The sequence below is a fragment of the Rhinoderma darwinii genome, chromosome 4 (assembly GCF_050947455.1).
Source record: "Rhinoderma darwinii isolate aRhiDar2 chromosome 4, aRhiDar2.hap1, whole genome shotgun sequence".
Classification (NCBI taxonomy): domain Eukaryota; kingdom Metazoa; phylum Chordata; class Amphibia; order Anura; family Rhinodermatidae; genus Rhinoderma; species Rhinoderma darwinii.
In genome coordinates this window covers 81,593,086-81,614,104 of record NC_134690.1, presented here as the reverse complement: position 1 = coordinate 81,614,104, position 21,019 = coordinate 81,593,086, and the positions used below count along the sequence as shown (strand labels likewise).

Here is a 21,019-nt window from a genome sequence, read left to right as displayed (position 1 = left end):
TTCCATACTGTTATTTTCTGCAGTGTCTAAAAGGTAGAAAAACCAATGGAAAAAAACGGCTGCTATGGGTTTCCACTGCGGACTGTCCGCAGCGGAATTCAACAGCAATTCTACCATGTCTGAATGTGCTCTTACAAGGCTGATTTCCCAGTAACAATGGAAAAGTATAAAGATAAAATAATAAAGTCCCCCAAAGTTCTTCTCTGATCTTAAAGGGACAGGCCATAATAATACAAAATAAAAAAAATAACACATAAAATACCCCCCCCCCCCCCGCCCAAAAAAACACCAATCATTGTCATAACACTAGCCCAGACACAATTATCCTAAAATAGACATGTAATATATCAAAATTTAGGGTGCACAATGACGATCACAAATAAAAATCGATTTTAGGGTAACACAATATTATTAACAGAACAAATGTGCTAAAAAGTAAAAAAGCATGTTTAAAAAAAAAAAAATATATTACAACTATTAGCCTAAAATGCTGAAAAAAAAAATCTGTAAAATCACTTAGATGCCATGGTCATCTGTATAAAATGATCTGTATAAAAATAATAAGAAAAGAAACCTGCACAGTAAGGAAGTCCATAAAATAGACAGATTGACATTCTTGTTGCATGTGTTTTATTTCAGTTGTGACCTGGCAGCCATGGATGGACCTGCAAACAAACACGGAAGCAGTGGTGGTAACAGCATCAATGACACATCAACCAGCAACCTGGGTAGTTCCATCACAGCATGCAAAAAGGTACAGCAAAACTATATTTGATATGTGTGTTAAAGTGGGTTTACAGTTTTATGTAACTCTCTGATATACGTTTTATTCCAATTCCTCACCAAATTCGATATCCCTGCTTGCTATCAGTGAATGGAGCATTCATGTTTACAGTCAGAACATGAAAACCTATCAGTGCATAGCTCATTAGGGCCACTTTTACACAGCAGTATTCTGGTCAGCATTTTGTATCAGTATTTGTGAGCCAACACCAAGAATGGGTCCATGACACAGAAGAGGTGCAAATATTTCCATCATAGTTTTTTTATGTGTAGGAAAAATACTGACCAAAATACTGGGGTGTGAAAGTGACCTTATATGTCAGGACTCTTGTAGAGTTACATGCACCTGTGTGAGCAGCCCATGATCAGGACCAGTTTTCAGCCCCTGAGGGAAAGGCCACTCTCACATGGCAGTATTTTGGGCAGTATTTTACATCAGTATTTGTAAGCCAAAACCAGGAGTGGATCCAAACGAAAGAGGTACATATATTTTCATTATTATTTTTCTCTGTGTAGGTGCCACTCCTGGTTTTGGCTTACTATTACAGAATACTGACCAAAATACTGCCATGTAAAAGTGGCCTAAATAAGATTATTTCCAATACTAGCCGTAAGCAGAAAATCTTGAAGATCCTAAAAATTTGGAGGAATTGAAATTATATATTGACTAAAAGTCCGCACCCGGCGAACTCAGGCAAGTGTTGGGGCCCCCTGCTCTTGTAGGGGTCCACTCAGCCGCTGGGTGCCTAATGCTCCTCCAGTAGGCCAAGCCGCCAAACCGCATTGGTAAGCTTAGCTTACTAATGCAGAGCAGACTCAATGCCCCGCGTCTCACATACGCAACGCTAGCGTCCTGGCGCAGGTGACGTAATCATGTCAGCGTGACGTGATTACGGCGCTGTGCCAGGTGCATAGGAGGCCTAACTTTTATATGGGGTCACAAACTGGGGGCTTACATTTTTTATGGGGGCACAAACTGGGGGCCTAACTTTTATATGGGGGCATAAATTGGGGGCAGAACGTCTATTTGGGGGCACAAACTGGGGGCCTAACTTTTTCAAAGGGGCCCACTAATGCTCTGTCGCCAAGGGCCCACATAAACCTGGAGCAGGCTGTAACTGTTACGAGTCGTGCACCTGTGTGTCCATCACATGACCATGGACAGATTGTTATGCACTGGAAGTAAATTATATAGTTTTCTATTAAATGACAACATGCAGAAACCTTGAAACCATGAGGAATTAATGCGCAAAGTATATGGGAAAATTTTATAATTTTTCATCAAACAAAGAAAAACATTTATCTGCTGAAACTGGAATCCTCCTTTAAAATCATGAGTTAGGCCCTGTTCACACCATGTTTGTGATGTACACTTCATGTGTACATTGGAAAAGCTCCTGGCGTCATAGTGATCCATGATTTTACTGCAGCCATCCTACGACCAAAAGACCCCCTGGAGCTCTATTCTAAACCTTTGTATACCAGATTCTGCCTTCAGTTTTTCTCCACACAAACGGGCAATAGTTACTCCAAACTTGTACTTTAAATAAGACATTTTTAGGTATAAAGCCGAGATCTCGAAGAGGATTCAGAAAATAAAAATGTTTACCTGAAATCGTTCTGTAGGAGAACTTATAATGAGTCAAGCAGGAGAGGTCTTCTTATACCACAGACTCCCATGCCAAAAAATGTCAAGCTTTGATAAATATATTAATATTTACTAAGGTATTAATGATCGAGCCGCTCTGTACAGTCTGTGCTCTAAAATCTTCAAATAATAGTTTACCCTCCAATTCCTTAGTGTAGTTCAGATGACTCATTCGCCTTCATGCTAAATGTATAAGTCCTCAGTGCACGTAGCAGCGTACCGTCAGTTCTCCCAGTCCTGCACTTTGCTGGAAGCCGAGCTGCTCTGTGAATTCAGAAGGCCTTCTGTTTGGTCTCTGCTCAGCAGCAATCCATCCACAGCTTGTTTTCCTTTTAATAACCTGTAATTTGGCCGCGTAATTCGATTAACTGAGGTTCCGTGTCTGAGAATGAAGAAATCTGATTTAGAATAAATGATTTGGTTATCTTTTCCTCTGATATATGCAGAAGCCATTTAGTGGTCTTTTTCCAATTAACCCATTCCTATAAAGATCTCACTGTAAAATAATTGCGCGGGGAGTATGTTTCCGTGTCTTAATAACTGGATAAAGAATGTACACACTTAACCTATTTACACCTGGTAAGATTTACTTATGTAAGTAGTTAGTAAATGTTAAAATGACGTAAAAACGAACTCCGTTATTTAAAATGCATGTATATCATGAATAAGTAATAGTGCCCTTTCTCAAAAAATGGTCCTCTTAATACAGCCCCATTGTTTCAAAATGAAAAACACTGTTAGGGTAGGAACACACACAACGTATTCAGTGCGGATACACTGTGTTAAGCTGCGCAGCGTATCCGCCATGAACACCGCAGGGAATGCCGTCCGGAAAATGGCACTGCATTGTGATGCATTTTGCCAGGGGAATTATTACAGTGTGGTGCAGGATTTTGGACGGCGATCCCTGCGGTGTTCAGGGCGAATACGCTGTGCAGCTTAACGCAGTGTAACTGCCCTGAATATGCTGTGTGTGTTCCTACCCTTATAAGGCTGGGTTCACACAAGGCGGAATTTCACTTGAATTCCGCTGCGGACACTCCGCAGCGTTAATCCGAAGCGGAGCCGTTTCTCCATTGACTTCCACTTAAATTTAGAAGTGTTCGTTTAGACGATGCGTAAAATTCCGCTGCGGAGCATAGGCTGCGGAGCGGAATTTGGTGTCCGCAGCATGCTCTGTCTGTTGCGGAGGAGTGGCGGACTGGTTGCGGACTCATGGCGGAATTTCTCCATTGACTTCAATGGAGATTCTAATTTCCGCAATGAAGTCCGCAGCTGTCATGCACATGTTTTGTGTGCTGCGGATGCGTCTTGCTTTTTTGACATGACATTTCTTCATTCTGGCTGGACCTATGTATTTCTAGGTCTACAGCCAGACTGAGGAAGTCAATGGGGCTCCCGGAATTACGGGAGCGTTGCTAGGAGACGTCAGTAAATAGTCACTGTCCAGGGTGCTGAAAGAGTTAAGCGATCGGCAGTAACTGTTTCTGCACCCTGGACAGTGACTACCGATCCCAATATACAGCAACCTGTAAAAAAATAGAAGTTCATACTTACCGAGAACTCCCTGCTTCTGTCTCCAGTCCAGCTTCCCAGGATGACGTTTCAGTCTAAGTGACGGCTGCAGCCAATCACAGGCTGCAGCGGTCACATGGACTGCGCGTCATCCAGGGAGGTAGGGCTGGATGCCGAAAGAGGGACGCGTCACCAAGACAACGGCCGGTAAGTATGAAATTTGTTTACATTCACTAGGGAAAGTGCTGTCCCTTCTCTCTATCCTGCACTGATAGAGAGAAGGGAAGCACTTTTTCCGCAGTCCGCAGCAGCTAGTCCGCATCAATTTACTGCACATTTTGGGCAGATCCGCAGCCGTAATCCGCAACCCGGATTAGGTGCGGCATTGATGCGGACAGTTGCGGAGGAAATCCGCCACGTGGGGGCATGCCCTTAGGGTATGTGCACACAGGAAAGATACTCTGTGCAAAAGTTCGCAGCATTTCTGTCCTAGAACCCGCAGGGAATTCCGGCAAAAAAATCGAACCAAATTGTGGTGCAGATTTACCCCAAAAAAAGTTGGCAAAAAAAAAAAAAGACAATGGGCATTGCCATAGATGCGCGTCTCTCTGTTCTCTGTGCTGCCCGGCCTCCTGTTATGACACTGCAGCCCATGTGACTGCTGCAGCCTGTGATTAGCTGCAGCAATCACATGGTATCAAACGTCATCCCTGGAGGCCGGACTGAATGGTATACGCGTCACAATAGCAATGGGTAAGTATTGGCTTTTTTATGAAATTGAAACAAAAATTTTTGTTTTCTTTTCTTTTTTTTTATTTGCAACTTTTGTAGCAGAATCGCAGCTATTCTGCCGCAAAAATTGCAACACTTGTCCTGATGAAGCCTCAGTGAAACGCGCGTCGGGTTCCCTGCAGTGTACGTGGGTCCGATCCTTCCATGGCGCTGTTACCTTTCTATTGCATTATGTATGTATTTCGCATTCTGGGCTAACTATATGTACTTATTTATTACACTGTGCAGTTGTGCCTGTGTAATATGAGGCTGGGTTACTATCCTGATTGTCCGTATTTACTGTGACTTATCTCCATTAGTACGCATTAAACAATGCTATCACTGTATGCCCTATATGAAGGACCTTGACACAGTCTCTATACCCATTTCACCCATCGTGCTTTTTTTCTTTCTCCCTCTTTTTGTAAAGGTTGTACGCTCTATTTTACTTTTTTGTACTTTTATGTACTCTTAATCATGTTCCGTAATAAAGTTTACTTTTAATCTTTATGCCAAAAGGTCGTGTTGTCTCACATTAGGTTTTCTTGGATTTGTTTTACACTAACCATTTATATATATATATGGGTCACCTATTAGGAGATTGTTGGGGGTTTTACCTCCCAACTGAATTCAATGGAGAAAAGAAAAGTGCAGCGATTCCACAGCATAAAGAGACATGCTGCGGATTAAAAAAACACACCGCAGGTCAATTTATGAACGTTTTCTCTGCGGATTTTTTCCTTAGTGTCTGGATGAGATTTCTTCAAATCTCATCCACTTTGCTGCTATTGTAATAATCTTCAGAAATCCTCTATGAAATCCGTCTCGGAAAATCTGCAGGTAATCCGTGAAGTGTGAACCCTTAAAAAAGAGCACAATGTAAAATTATTATTGTACTTTATTGTCTACTTTATATTATCATTTCATTTCATGAAAGTATGTCCCTGGATATGATAGTTGGAGGCGGTAATTATTAATTAGTATTTATTAAAGGGGTTTTCTGAAGAAATAAAATAGATGGCCTATCCACAGGAGAGGCCATCAATATCTGATGGGTGGGGGTCAAACTCTCGGCACCAGCTTTCAGCGTTCAGCTGTTTTGAAGGGGCCGCGGCACTCATTCGACCGCTGCTTTAACTTCATTCCCTTTACTGCTCAATATTGTCAAATGCCGACACATTTGTAGCGGCGGTTCACAGTGTTACAGCCTTCTCCCGTTCATGGAAGAAGACTGTAATACTGTCTACTACTGCTACAAGTGTGTCGACGTTTGACAGTATTGAGCAGCGTGAACAATGAAGGGGAAGTAGCTCTCGATCACCACAGTTCCTTCAAAACAGCTGATCGGCGGGTATGCCGAGAGTTGGACCCCCACCAATCAGATATTTACTGCCTATCCTGATAATAGGCCATCAATTTTCTCTCTCCAGAAAACCCCTAAAACGCTGATTTGTTTTTGAAGTTTTTTGTGTATTTGAAAACCCATTTTTAAATACCCTAATTGGGCATTCTATTAATTGAGGGAAGTCCCTCATTCGGGACATCTAATGAGAGTTTGTTTACGGAGGATCCAGCACATCCATGCATTACATAAATAGCTTATTAATTTAAGTAGACAGTATGTAATTCTTAATTTGCCCTGCGGTCGAGCTGCAGGAGAATCAAACACTTGTTCCCCCGCAATTTACAGCTGATTAATGGAGGTCACACCAGTGGAACAGCCTTTGATCATCTTATTTCAAGGAGACCCTTCTAACAAAAATGGATTTTCAGAAGCGCAAAACCTCTTTAAATGTGTGACACACTGAAAAACTGTGATTTACTTATTTATTCTTATATTTTTGCACATATACCACTGATATATTCCACACAGTAGTAGGGTAAATGTGCTCATTCATGTTGCCTCAGTGGATGTTACAATCTAATGTCCCATCAATGGACTCTAGAACAACAGCTTGCTTCTGCTGACACAGTTGTAGCACAACTGTGGGGAATATTAAATTGCATATTCATACCTGGAATGATTCCAAAACAAAATTGAGCATTTCGTATAATAACATTATATTAGGGAACAGAAACCTGTGCAATTCCCTAATATATTCTTTAAAGCCACATCAAAGGTGGAGCATCCTAAGGACCCAAATTATATTTGCAACCTTTTTTTTTTATAACCTGATACATTCATAAGGATACATCCAGCATATTTTTCTCTAAGTTCTTGAAATGATTTTCCTATATGAATGAACTGTATATATTTCGTCTTCATTTCCAGGTCATCTGTACCAACCGACCTACGGATTCATTAGAGTACTGGCTGCAAAATTCCAAGAACCTTTGCAAGATCAGCCTTGTAGAGGAGAGCATGGAATCCAATTGCACACCTGTAAGTAACAATTTATAGAATTACATTTCTCCATCTAGTAGGGAATCTTAAAGGGTTCGTATAAAATTAGAAAAGCATGACTGTTTTCGTCTAGATAGAGCGCCACACTTGCCCATGGGCTGTGTCTGGTATTGCAGCTCATTCCGTGAGCTGTAATACCAGACACATCCTATGGAGAAAAGTGACGCTGTTTCTGGAAAAACTGACCCTTTTTTCTTATAGAACCAAGGGCATCGCTTTTTTTTTTTTCACTTCAATATCTGGAATACAGGAGATTTCCTTCAAAGTTTTCAAATGTCTTTATAGGTAATCCTACATCTAAAACCAAAACTGATCCATTTATATTTTAATCATATAGTATTTGAAATGTGGAAATGTTCAGATTATTTACCCTGAATCCCAGTAATCCCTGGTCAAGGTTGAATTTAATCCATTTAGTTTGATGACTTGAAGCATTAGAACTATGATCAATGTCAGAAGCATAGAATGTTAATTATTTATGGCTATTAGAAGTCGCTTTCTATACCCAGACATTCACTGAAGGTTTTATGAATAGAGGCTGATTATTTTCCAGATCTCATTTGCTCCAGTTGGACATTTCCTATGGATATAATGCCAGAGCTGAGTAGCCGTTTTCATTCTTTGTTCTGTAGCATGTTTTTGTCATTAGCGAGATATTGGTCATGGTCATGGCAATAGATGTCAACATGACTTTCAGACTACCGCTTTCCTCCAGTGGTAATATGGGGGAAGCTGTAGTCTGAGACTGTTATCTTTAGACGTCAGCACAGTCTGTGACTAAAGAAAGCGGGCATAGCTGGTGACGTCACCAGCTACTGCCCGCCCATTTCATTCTAGAATGGTGGTAGCATATAGGAGCCACAGGGTACGGAGGCTAAGTGAGTTGTTTTTTTGGTTGTTTTTTTAAATACATCCAACTATATTTCATTAAACCTAAGGGGATACTTAAATGACCTGTTCAATCAGAGAACTTGACAGTTGCTTTAATATATTATTACTATACACAAAGTTTGGACTGGTAATGGCATAATTTTCTAAGCAAATCTACTGCTATAGTTGAGATTACTTTTTTGTTGTTGTGTTAAATTAATTTATACATCTATATCAGCTAGCTACATGGTCTTAGTAAAACTTCCATCTCAGCACACATAAAGCATATAATTTACATTCTGAAGTACTGGATTTGATGATATCAGGATTGTCAAGTAGGCCATGTATGGTTTTATCATGTTTCTTCTCTTACCAAATAAAGCAGAACTTTCACTCTATTTGTATGTAAATTCCCCTTAAGCCGATGTCTTTCCCCCAGGGCCGCCCATTGTCCACAGGCCTTTTGTGCCTTTGATAAATCTGGCCCTGATTTGGAGTGTAAATGGGAGGAACCTAAAACAAGCCTGTGCAGCATGAAGAGACACTATATTGTATAGCAACTTCCTGTAACCACTACTGTGCATGTATATGTACTCAAGTTGTAGTCCCTCAGACAAAAAAATCAGAAGGTTGCTATGCAAACTAAGCTCACAAACCCTGCAGCAATCAATAGGGGAATTGTAAGAAGAGAAATATACATGGATATAGTTAAAGGGATCTGATACTTATTCCATTAATGAGGACCTGTCAACCATGTACTAACATCCGATTTGCATATCTTACCTTTACACCGTTCCCTCCCTGTTTCCAGCACTGTTTTTCTTTTTGTACTGCGCCCCCCTTTTCGGAGTTATTATGCACAGTACTTTTGGCGCCCAATATGCTAATTCACTGTAGTTATCCAACAAGGCGTGAACTACAGTGAATCTCTCTCTGGGTGGAGCCATCTTCACTGCCTCTGACATTGATAATAATGGGAGGGAGGAATCTTCTTGTCGCCGGCAGGAATGGTTCCGTGGCTAGCCCTTACTCAGGAACGGGGGGGAGCAAAACAAAAAGAAAAACAACGCTGGAATCAGCAAGGAAGCGGGCTAAAGGTAATATATGTGAATTGGATGTTAGGACCTGGTGGTTATACCACTAGGAACTTGAAATAACACATGCTATATGCCAACTGCAGAATAAGTTGTATATAAAATCATATAAAAATCATCCATAGTGGATTTCTTAAAAAAATATAAGAAGGAAAACTGGACAACAAATATAAAAATATCCATCATCTATGGCTAAACGCGCAGAGTCCCTGACAATTTCTTTCTCCTACAAGCCACATGGATAGCTACGTTATGAGCTTAAAAGGACACGCACAGTGCATTGCTGGAGGGTGAGTTGCAGCTAGATGAGGTACTGGGCTAAGTGGCAGCATGCCTGGAGTCCCGTGGGCATGTATGACAACTCTGCCATAAACAGATAATGAAATAAATTCCCGTGGTTTAGATCCTGTGTCTTTCTGGCTTTCTTTTTCTCATAATGTTCATTCGGTGACACCAGAGAAATGCTGTGTGGATGGAAAACTGTTAAATTCTTACACACTGCTCCTTAAAGGGTTTGTCCTGGTTGAGCAAATTTGTGTTATTTTTTGTATAATTAAAAGTTACACAATTTTCCAATATACTTTGTGTATGCATTTCTCATGTTTTTCAAGATCTCTGTTTGTTGCTATTTATTAGAGACATTCAGTGTTACTTCCAGTGGATACAATTCTGTCCATGGTCATGTGATGGAGAGGTGCATGGCTCGTTACAGTAAAATGATGTGAGTCCATCACATGACCAGGCAAAGAATTGTATCCACTGTTCAGTTTTTATTGAATAACAACAAGCAGTGATGTGGGAAATCGTGAGAAATGAATACAGAAAGTATAGTGGAAAATTAAATCATTTTAATTATATAAAGAATATATTTTTTAATTGTATAGGAAAGTGTAGTCTGCTTCCTTATACAGGGTCACCCTGCAAACAAAACATATATTCTATATTATATTTATCATGGAAGCCTATGGGCGACATTTACCACTGTATACCAGTGCAGTATATATCGGAGGCTTCTGTTGGAGGTATATGTCAGGAAATATTCCAATCATATACCTCCGATGAAAGCCTCTAAACAGCCTTATGAAGACACAGCCTGAGTCAGGCATGAGTCAAGAGTTGAAAAGGGGAACGGAACAATAAAAATGAGGAAGCCAAAGTCTCAGATGATTAAAAATCAATATATCCTTTCAAAAGATTATAAAGATGTCTCCCAGCAGACGGAAAGGTATGTCACAGACATAAGCGGTGGAAACAAACTTCATGATGTGCATTGAAAGGAATTAAGGTTAGACACATATTTCTAAAATTAATGAGGTCTGCTTTATTTGTGCATAGACTTAGTATAGGCTTCCTGTATAATGCCAGTGAACGGCAAGCAAGTCATTATCAATTCAATATTGTCATTACAGAAGAAAAGTGTCACGCACAATAAGAGTGTTATCCTGACATGCCTTTCCAGTTAGGCGGGATTCACACGACCGGGTCGGGTCCGAGCCCGAGTGCCGGCCGGTAAAATCGGCCATTCTGCCCGGCCGGTTTGCATAAAGTTATGCATCCGTGCCGGGCCGGGCAGATCCGGACAGTGACATCAGCGGCAGCTCCTGAAGGGGAATCCCCATGTGTTCGGGGATTCCGCTTCAGGAGTTTCCCCTGATGTCACTGCCCAGATATGGACAGAGACATCAAGCGCTCTGTCCAGGAGCGGAATCCCCGAACACACGGGGATTCCGCTCCTTCAAGGAGCTAAAGTGCGGCTAGCACATAGCAGAGCGGGGAGATACCTCCCTGCTCTGCTATAGTGGCGTCGCTACAGTAGTAGCAGCAGCAGCAGCTGCTGCAGCTGCTAGCGGCGCCATCAAAGGTGTCGCCGGGCCAGGGCGCTTTTAACAAGCAGGAGAAGGGAGCCAGCGCAGCGCTCCCTTCCACCTGCTGTACACCCCGGCCCTGCCACATCGTGTACAGCGATGCCATTCGTCAGAATGGCATCAACTCCTCCTCCTCACATGCACTCTGCGCTGTGAGGAGGAGGAGATAGAGCGCAAGCCACGGGAAACCCGGCCATCACTCGGAACACATTCCGGTGATGGCCGTGTAATACCCGGCCCCATAGACTTCTATGGGAGCCGGGCGGCCGGGTGCCCGGGCAAAGATAGAGCATGTCCTATTTTTTGACGGCCGGATTTTCCGGCCGTCAAAAAATCGGTCGTGTGAATAGCCCCATTAGGGGTCTATCATTCCTAATGCAGCCGGGTGCCGGCCGATTTATGAACGGCCGGCACCCGGACGGGAAACCCTGCCGTGTGAATGAGGCTTTAGACTGCGCAAGAATATCCTGGCCTCATTAAAACTGCTTATTAAGGATCCAGGGTGAAGCATTTTGCTGGTTCTGTAGAATCGAAAATGCACATTTGTTACGGAGTTAATTTTATTCAGATACGATATAGGTACCGGGACCACAGAACATGTATATTTAGGGTAAGGCCACACGGTGCGGTCACGGTGCGTTTATGTTGCGTTTTTAAACCGCAGCAAGTCATTTTTCAATAGAAGTCAATGGGGAAATGTGTGTTATGGACAGACAGACGGCTGCTATTATATTACAATGTGTTTTTTGTGCAGATAACTGCATCTTCATAATGTCCGACCGCATGCAGTTAATGACCGCGCTACCAATGTTGTTGCTGAACTGCTTGCGTTTTTGCAGATTTTTTTGCAGGCGGAATTTCTGCCTCAAAATTCCGTTTGGAATATTACGCGGGCATAAAATGCTGCGTAATACGCTTTGATGTCAATGGGAAGTCAGGGGCGTAAACGCCCGAAGATAGGGCATGTCCCTTCTTTCTCCTGGGAGATGGTTTTACCGCTCGCGGGAAAAAGACGCCTCCGCCTCCCATTGAAATCAAAGGGAGGCATTTTCGGGCCGTTTTTGACGAGTTCTGCGGCGTGGTTTCCGCGTCAAAAACTCGTAAAAAAAACTCTGTGTGAACATAGCCTAACAGTTCTGCAACGCATTGTAATGAACTATATACAGGAAACACCTAACAAACTTCAACACGGGTGAAAACTATGTCCATCAATTATTTCCTTTAAAAACACAACAGACCTGCAGCATTACAGAGTCAAAAAACTCATGCAGTTGACCGCATGCGGTTATCAAACGCAACAAAACCGTGTGGCCTTACCCTTAGTGTGGAGACCAGAAATGGTACTTTAGGATTGTGATTGTTCATGGGCTGATATTGACCCTTTTTCTTATGAATAACGCATACATCCAGTGCTCCAGAATAACTGTGTGCAGTCTTTTTTCTTGAAAGCTCGGCTTCTATGTGCTGTAGATTTCTCCTGCTTTCTGTTGCTACTTCCTGACAGCCATATTCACTATGTATCGGCACTCTGTATCGGGGCATACCTTGGTAGTCACTAAGCATAGTAGAATTCTCTGGCAAGCACTGCTTATTGGGCACTCTCTAGCAGGCTCAGTGCATAGGAGCACTATCTGGCGGGCACCATGTATCTATGGGAGAAGTGTACCTCGTATTGCTATGAGGAAGCTGTGTCTGTTATGGGGTATATCAATTAACATTTAATTGGTCTAAAACATTCATGTGTATATTTCACTGAATATACTACACAGCATGGATGTACACAGACTAAAATAGACCCTAAAGCAAAAATGAAGCCGTCTCAACCCCAAGTTTGGGGTCACATAATTTCAAACAATGAGCCCTTGTAGGAGAAGGCAGTGTGACCCACAGGTCTGTACAACCCTCCATTATTAGAAGCACCTGTGAAGATGAGAAATCACGCACAGACCAAAAACATTGAAGATTGGCACAATTTGACATGGAGTTCCCCTATGCATGGTCTCTATCCCCAAACAAACAACAATTATATCTGGATGTCCGCTATCATTGTACTTCTTAGCACTCGGGTACAACGATTGGTAACGTGGCATTTTACATCATCTTCAAAGGGGTCACAGAAATTAATCCGTTTACACGGACAAGGCGGTGGTTAAGATGGATGAAATCCAGAAATATAATCAGGGCAACCACTGGGATCACTTCACAAGTGACAGAAGAAGTGTGAAAGTGACAGCTACTGGTGGTTTCCTGACCCCTTCTTCACGCATAACTGATTATGATCCTCACAATTTTTAGAGGATAATTAGTAGTTTTGATGGATATTTTTGGGTCTATGTTTTTGGACATTTATTTAATTTCACTGCAGTTATAACCCCATTCAAGCAATTTATTTGTAATGTTGCCCTAATCATTGATGAAACCCCAACTATACACAGTACCATGGTATATTACTGTTTGTTAATGTTTGTTTCCCATTTGAAAATTGTTAGCGGTTATTTTCAGGAGCTAGAGAATGTCTTTACGTATTTGTTTAGTTAGAAAGCTCTGTCTATAGTCACTATCAGGATATAATGTATTACCACACCTCTGAAATACGCCTTTGTATATTGCTGTTATTTTTTGTAACAATGGGGCCACTGAACCCTAAGGGCACAGGTTTAACTGCATCCCTAAGGCCTCATTCACACGGCAGGGTTTCCCGGCCGGGTGCCGGCCGTTCATAAATCGGCCGGCACCCGGCTGCATTAGGAATAATAGACCCCTAATGGGGCTATTCACACGACCAATTTTTTGACGGCCGGGAAAACCGCCCGTCAAAAAATAGGACATGCTCTATTTTCGCCCGGGTACCCGGCCGCCCGGCTCCCATAGAAGTCTATGGGGCCGGGTAATACCCGGCCATCACCGGGATGTGTCCCGAGTGACGGCCGGGTTTTCCGGCTCTTGCGCTCTATCTCCTCCTCACAGCGCAGAGTGCATGTGAGGAGGAGGAGTTGATGCCATTCTGACGAATGGCATCGCTGTACACGGTGTGGCAGGGCCGGGGTGTACAGCAGGTGGAGGGAGCGCTGCGCTGGCTCCCTTCTCCTGCTTGTTTTAAAAGCGCCCTGGCCCGGCGACACCTTTGATGGCGCCGCTAGCAGCTGCAGCAGCTGCTGCTGCTGCTGCTACTACTGTAGCGACGCCACTATAGCAGAGCGGGGAGGTATCTCCCCGCTCTGCTATGTGCTAGCCGCACTTTAGCTCCTTGAAGGAGCGGAATTCCCGTGTGTTCGGGGATTCCGCTCCTGGACAGAGCGCTTGATGTCTCTGTCCATATCTGGGCAGTGACATCAGGGGAAACTCCTGAAGCGGAATCCCCGAACACATGGGGATTCCCCTTCAGGAGTTGCCGCTGATGTCACTGTCCGGATCTGCCCGGCCCGGCACGGATGCATAACTTTATGCAAACCGGCCGGGCAGAATGGCCGATTTTACCGGCCGGCACTCGGGCTCGGACGCGACCCGGTCGTGTGAATCCCGCCTAAAGGTGGTTTTACACAAGCAGATATTAGCTACAACACTGATTTGAATTTTGTCTACTTTTTTATTTTGTTCACTTTACTTTATTTTTGTTCTTTGAGTTTATCATCCATACTATCCTTCATCCTGATCTTATGTGTTTGCCTGCGTCAGGGTCGTTTTAAGACAAAGTGTGGCCCTGGGCAAAGTTAAAAGTGGGGCCCCAAATGCTGAATTACTAAATAAATAATACAGTAAATTCAGAAGTCAATGTGCAGAGAACTGCATCTCTGATTTCTAGCGTGACCATGAGTGTTGCAAGACCCAAAGCATATGTCCCCCCTCCCACACAAAAAAATATCTATATACATATACAGTTATTCAACCACACCACTATACCAGATTAAATATTACCTGCATACTGTTACTGAACACAACTCATTATTATAAGACCAAATTACCAATAATAACACAATATAATATCTTAATAATACCACCGTATAGTAACTGAGTAATACCACCATACTGTTACTGAATAAAAACAACTATACAAAGACCAATATTACCACAATATAGTGACCATACAGTTGTAGATGCCAGTTATACACAGGAGATCTGCAGACGATATAAGTGATTACAGCACATTTATATCTAGTGACTCACAGGTGATGTTTCCTCTGATTAGTCGTTCACTTTCCCTTTTTTTCTCCATCTTGCTCAGATCAGTGTGATGACTTATTCCAGCCACAACTCATCTCTGCAGAATTTGACACAGAGACATGTTGGTTTCTCGCTTTTCCAGCATCCTCCCTACCTATACCCCATCCTCTAAACAAACTCATAATACAAATTGTCCCAGATGGCAATAACGATCCCTTAGTGCTTGACACAATAAAAGTGCCCCATCAGTAACTGTGCCCCCTTTGTGTCCCCTGTAGATAGTGCCACTGCGTCCCCTGTAGATAACGCCACACACAACCTCCTGTAGATAGTGCCACACACAGCCCCCTGTAGATAGCTCCACACACAGCCCCCTTTAGATAGCGTCACACACAGCCTCCTGTAGATAGTGCCACACACAGATTCCTGTAGATAGTGCCACACACACAGCCCCTTGTAGACAGTGTCGGATTAAGTAGACCATAGGCCCTGGGCTGTTCCACAAACTTGGTCCTCCCTTACCCAGCGCCGATCTGCCGTGTCCATAGTGAACACCACCTTTCTGTGCGAGCATTGACAAATGGGTGTTACGATTCCCCTTGTCAAATGGCTGTGTCCCTACATACTGACAGTCTCCAACCACTGCTGACAGTATCACACTGTTTCGGGACACTTCCTCGTGACAATGGCAATGGTAACACGCATTTGTCTATTAGTCCTGGCTACACAAAGATATGTAGAATACAAGGATTTCCTATAACAGACATGTCAGGAAAGGGGACAGATCCTCTATAGATCCAGTGACTCACAAGTGATGTCTTCTCTGATGGGAGTCGTTCTCTTTTCTTCTCCATCTCACACAGACCGTTATGGCGACTTCTCCTGATGAGACATCTTTGCTCCTCGCTTCTGCAGCCATTTCCAGCCTCTATAGAAAAACACAAATTCAGACTCCAAGGCCCGGGCCCATACATTAAAGGGTTTGTCCGGGCACCGACCGTTTTTTTTACTGAAGACCTATGTATGTGCCTTTTACTCAGACTAATAAATTCGGACCCCAGACTAGATCATAGAATACATACAGACCCCAGACCTTCTAAACTATTGCCGTTCCCAGACCAGACCCCTCTAAACAAATACAGACCCCAGAACAAGCACACTAAATAAATACAGACCTCGGACCAGACCCCTAAATACAGACACCAGACCTGACCCCCTACACTAATAATGACCCCAGACCTGACTCCCTTAAGTAATACAGACCCCAGACCAGACGCCCTAAACGAATACGGACCCCAGACCCCTAAATACCGACCCCTAAACTAATACAGAACCTAGACTAGGCCCCCTAAATACAGACCCCATAAACTAATACAGACTCCAGACCAGACCCCTAGATACAGACCCCAGACCCCCTAAATACAGACTCCAGACCCAAGACCCCTTAAACTAATACGGACCCCAGACCTCCTAAATACAGACCCTAGACCAGACCCCCTAAATACAGACCTAAAACCAGACCCCCTAAATATAGACCCACACCAGACCCCCTAAATACAGACCCCTTAAATACAGACCCCAGCCCTCCTAAACAAATCCATCCACTTATACTTACATAGCAGCTAACCACGCAGTCTTCTCTGTGGAGTCTTGCTGCTGTTCAAGGACCTCCGGTATTGTCACCAGCAGGTCTCTAAACAGTAGTAAGAACTGCAGAGATAAGGTCATGTGACCTTATGTCTAAAGGTCCTTTTGCAGGACATACACAATGCAGTTTTGTCTCGGTTTTTGCCACGATTCGCAGAAAAATTGCGTCAAAAATGCGACAAAACTGCATTGCACTTTGGGCAGCCATGGGCCCCCAGGGAGCCTCGGGCCATAGACGGCCACCTAAAACACTCTAATGATAATCCGCCATTGCCTGTAGATAGCGCCACACACACAGGCCCCTGTGGATAGTGCTACACACAAACAGCAACCGCCTTGTAGATAGTGCCACACAGCCTCCCCCCTTGTATATAGTGCCACACAGCAATCCCCCCCTGATCGGCGAGCACTTCGCGCATTAGGACGAGCATACTCGTCCTGTGTGACAGCCGTCTGTGAGCGTCTGTGCGCGCGATCGAGAGCGGGGCAACGGCTGTAATACACAGCCACGGCCCCGCTCTGACAGCGGAGAGAAGAGAAACAGCGTTCAAAGAGGGGGGACTGCACATTGATCGCGTCACAGAAAATAACCGTGACGCGATCAAAGCCCACAACTCATATGAAGGACCCCAGGGCTGTCTGAACATATTTCCTGTTGTTAGGGCATACTGAGGTATGCCCTAACAACTGCCTGTGTACAATCAGTACACAGGCTAATGTACTAGCATATAGATCTATGCCAGTACATTACAGTTACAAAATCAAAATCAAAATGATAAATCCCTTTATGGGATTAAAAAAAAAAGTTAAATGAATGTAAAAAAAAAATTATGATAAATAAATAAAAAGTAAAAAAAATACACAGAAACACAAATTTTTTATAATAAATAAACTTTTTCAAATATAAGTCCCAAAACATGAAATAATATAGACATATTTGGTATCGCCACGACCGTAGCAACCTGTACAACAAATGTATTACATTATTTATGATGATCGGTGTATGGTGTAAAAAAAAAAATATTAAAACTGCAGCGGAACTGCTTTTTTTTCTGCATTTTCGTCAAAATAAAAATTTCTAGAAATTAAACGATAATGTATTTGTACCAAAAAATGGTACCTACATAAAGTACAACTTGTCCCGCAAAAAACAAAGTCTCATACAATTACGTCGTAGAAAAAATAAAAGAGTTATGAGCGTCGGGATGCAAAGAGGGAAATGTGATAAAAATTGCTCTGTCCTCAAGGAGAAAATTGGCCGTGTCCTTAAGGGGTTAAAGAATGACTATAGACATGCATGTTTTATGTTGGGGAAAAATATGTGTGTCTATGGTAAAAAGCAACCCCTCTACTCCACTAGTCATTAAATGGATCATATTTTTAAAAAATCATTCTTGATCACTAGTTATTGCTCCAGCTACCAAAAGAGCTCTGATTTTTATTACAGATTTCACCAATATGATCTTCTCACATGCATTTATGACATATCAGATGATCCTTTTGACTGGATTTACAGGGGAATTTGGTTTTATGTGGAAAGTTCTGCAACTTTCTAATCTATGTTGATTCCCTGCATTTTTAGGATCTCTGTTTGCTGCCAGTGAATATAAGCCTTGTTTACATTCAGATGCTGAAAACTATTCCTCATTATGTAATTCTCATAGAGGAAGACAGCTCATTACAAAGAGACATTGTGTCAGCAGAACATTATTTGGTTACGTTTTAGGCCCCTGGATGCAAACAAATATTTCAAATTACTGTCAGCAATCAGAGAATATAATAATGATGAGGTTCATAACTTTTTTTTTAATATGGTTAATATGACCGTAAGACAGTGGTTGTTAGGCCGTGTACTACATATCTTAGCTGTTAATGTCAAAGTTATCTTGGGATTGTACTGACCGCAGAGTGGGGTTAAAGAAAACCTCTGTATGTGGACTGTATATGCTCTCTCTGACAAGTACAATAAATGGGTTCACTTTCTCGTGGCATATTGTTTGGGGCACTCTTTGGCATGCACAGTGTATAGTGGTATTCGCTGGCAAGCAGTGTTTATGCAGGCATTCTCTAGTAGGCTCATGGTATAGGGTCATTATTTGGCAGGAACTGTGTATGGGGCAGTGTAGCTGTCATTGCTATGAGTAGCGCTCTTTGGCAGCCCATTTTTTCTACAGTCTAGTTTAGTTGATAAACACTCTTCCTGAGTTACTTATATGAATTTTTTTTCTTGTTCCAGTTTTTACCAAAACGAAATCTCTCCTACAAACATTTACTAGTCCGATGCTGTTACTGTGTATGCTTTTCTAATTTCACAAATGTCCCCTAAACTGGAAATAAGAACATAATAAGTAACCATGGTGCCCCATAACAAAACTTGGATTGTACCCCACGCCAGCATAAGCAAATGAGGACTGGTCATGATTATTATGGTCATTGCTCTGGAGACATTCTTTACATTCAATTTACCACTGACGCTCTCCTCCTTTTCCTGCAAATTTGATTTCTCCGACCAATTCCATTCTTCACAATGACTATAAACTGTCTCTTAGCTCAATAATTATTTGGGTTGTGGGACAGAGACTATATGACAGTAGTGAAATAGTCCTGTTTAGTAGAAGTACGTGCGGATTTAAAGTTAAGAAGTGCATCTTTGTATGTTGGGAAGTCTTCTTTGGAGTGCTGTAGTCCTGGAAGCATTCTTCAGTTTTTTTGTCAGATTGGTTTGCCAGGACTACCTATTGACTTGGCAAGATCTGTTGTGTGTGAGTTTGGTGTTATAGAAAACCTGGGGAGGCAAATGAAGAGAAAAGGGAAGAGAATGTAAGTAGATTGGGGTCAGATAGGGGGAGAGACGAGTTTGAGAGGTTAGATAGGGAACAGAGGTGGAAGAAAATAAGGTCTAGTGTGTGGCCCTTTGTAAGTGGCTGTGGAGGACCACTGTGAAAGGCCAAATGAGGGATGATAGTAGTTTGGAGGCATCTCAGTGGGATGCGTCAATGGGGTCAATGAGGATTTTGAAGCCATCCATGATGATGGTGGGGATGTCAGTTGAAAGGAAGTGTAGAAGCCAGGTAGGGAAGTGGTCAATAAAGCTGGTAGCAAGTCTTGGTTGTTAGTAGATGATGGTGACTTGGAGGTTGGGGGGAGAGTAGATACGGGCAGAGTGTACTTCAAAAGATGGGAGGGTGAGGGAGGGTACAGGTGGAGTTGAGTCAAAGTTCTCCGATAAGAGAATGCCACCATGTTTGCTGCCGGGGTAGGGGAGTTCACAAATTGAAGGCCTCCATTAGAGAGTTCTGCAGAGGAGGCTGTGTGGGAGAGTGTCAGAAATGTTTCTGTTAGACCTAGGAAGGACAGATTACGAGAAATTAAGAGGTCATAAATGTAGGAAAGTTTGTTGCAGACAGTACATGCATTCCAGAAGGACTGGGGTCATGTGCCCATTATTTCACATGGAAGGATTTATTTTAAAGCAAAAATCTTTAACTTTCATAGCATTAAATATTTTACGGCAAAATCAATCAAAATAAGCACAGAATAGTTAAGGAACTTGTCATTGTCTACATAATTTAGAAACTAAAAGGAAAAAGAATTGAATGCAGTCAAAACTTCTGAATAAATGGGTATCCTGCTTTATTATTTGAAATTTAAGGAAGATTTATACATTTTCTAGAAATAAACGGGAAGATTTAGAAACTCAAAATGAATCTTTTTTACGCGTAACAAAACGGCCATGAAAAAGAAGTGCAGGACACTTCTTGGGACATATTTGGAGCCGTTTTCCATAGACTCTATCGAAAAAACCTCCAAAAACGGCCGTAAAAAATGCCACGAAAAACGCCCCGAAAATCGCGAGTGGCACGAAAAACGTCTGAAAATCAGGAGCTGTTTTCTCTTGAAAACAGCTCCGTATTTTGAGACGTTTTTGACTCTGCGTGTGAACATACCCTTAGGCAGCAGGGCGGCCACAGGCTGGTTTTACCAGGCTGGGAAGGGACAAAAAATGTGGCCCCTCCCATCCTGGTAATGCTAGGCTGCAGCTGCTTTATTGTATCTCGCTGGTTATAAAAAATAGGGGGAACCCCACGTCATTTAAAAAAAAAATATTATATAAAAAAAGATTACGTGAGATCTCCTCCATTTTTTATAACCAGCCAGATACAATAAAGCAGCAGCAGCCTAGCATTACCAGGGTGGGAAGGGCCACGGTTTTTGGCCATTACGAGCCTGATATTACCAGCTTGCGGCCACCCCAGTACCT

At 42.6% G+C, this 21,019-nt stretch overlaps 1 protein-coding gene across 3 annotated transcripts in view; it reads left to right on the top strand.

Moving 5' to 3' along the window:
- SPHKAP (SPHK1 interactor, AKAP domain containing) overlaps positions 1 to 21,019 on the top strand; it is a 295,658-nt gene that overhangs the window by 108,583 nt on the left and 166,056 nt on the right. For all 3 annotated transcript variants that reach the window (XR_012883118.1, XM_075861278.1, XM_075861277.1), the window contains exons 2-3: positions 640 to 754; positions 6,990 to 7,100. Coding sequence is in view for 2 of the 3 variants with exons in the window: in XM_075861278.1 (XP_075717393.1) it covers positions 640 to 754; positions 6,990 to 7,100 (226 nt within the window). In the remaining variant the exon portion in view is untranslated. The remainder of the gene's footprint in view (positions 1 to 639; positions 755 to 6,989; positions 7,101 to 21,019) is intronic.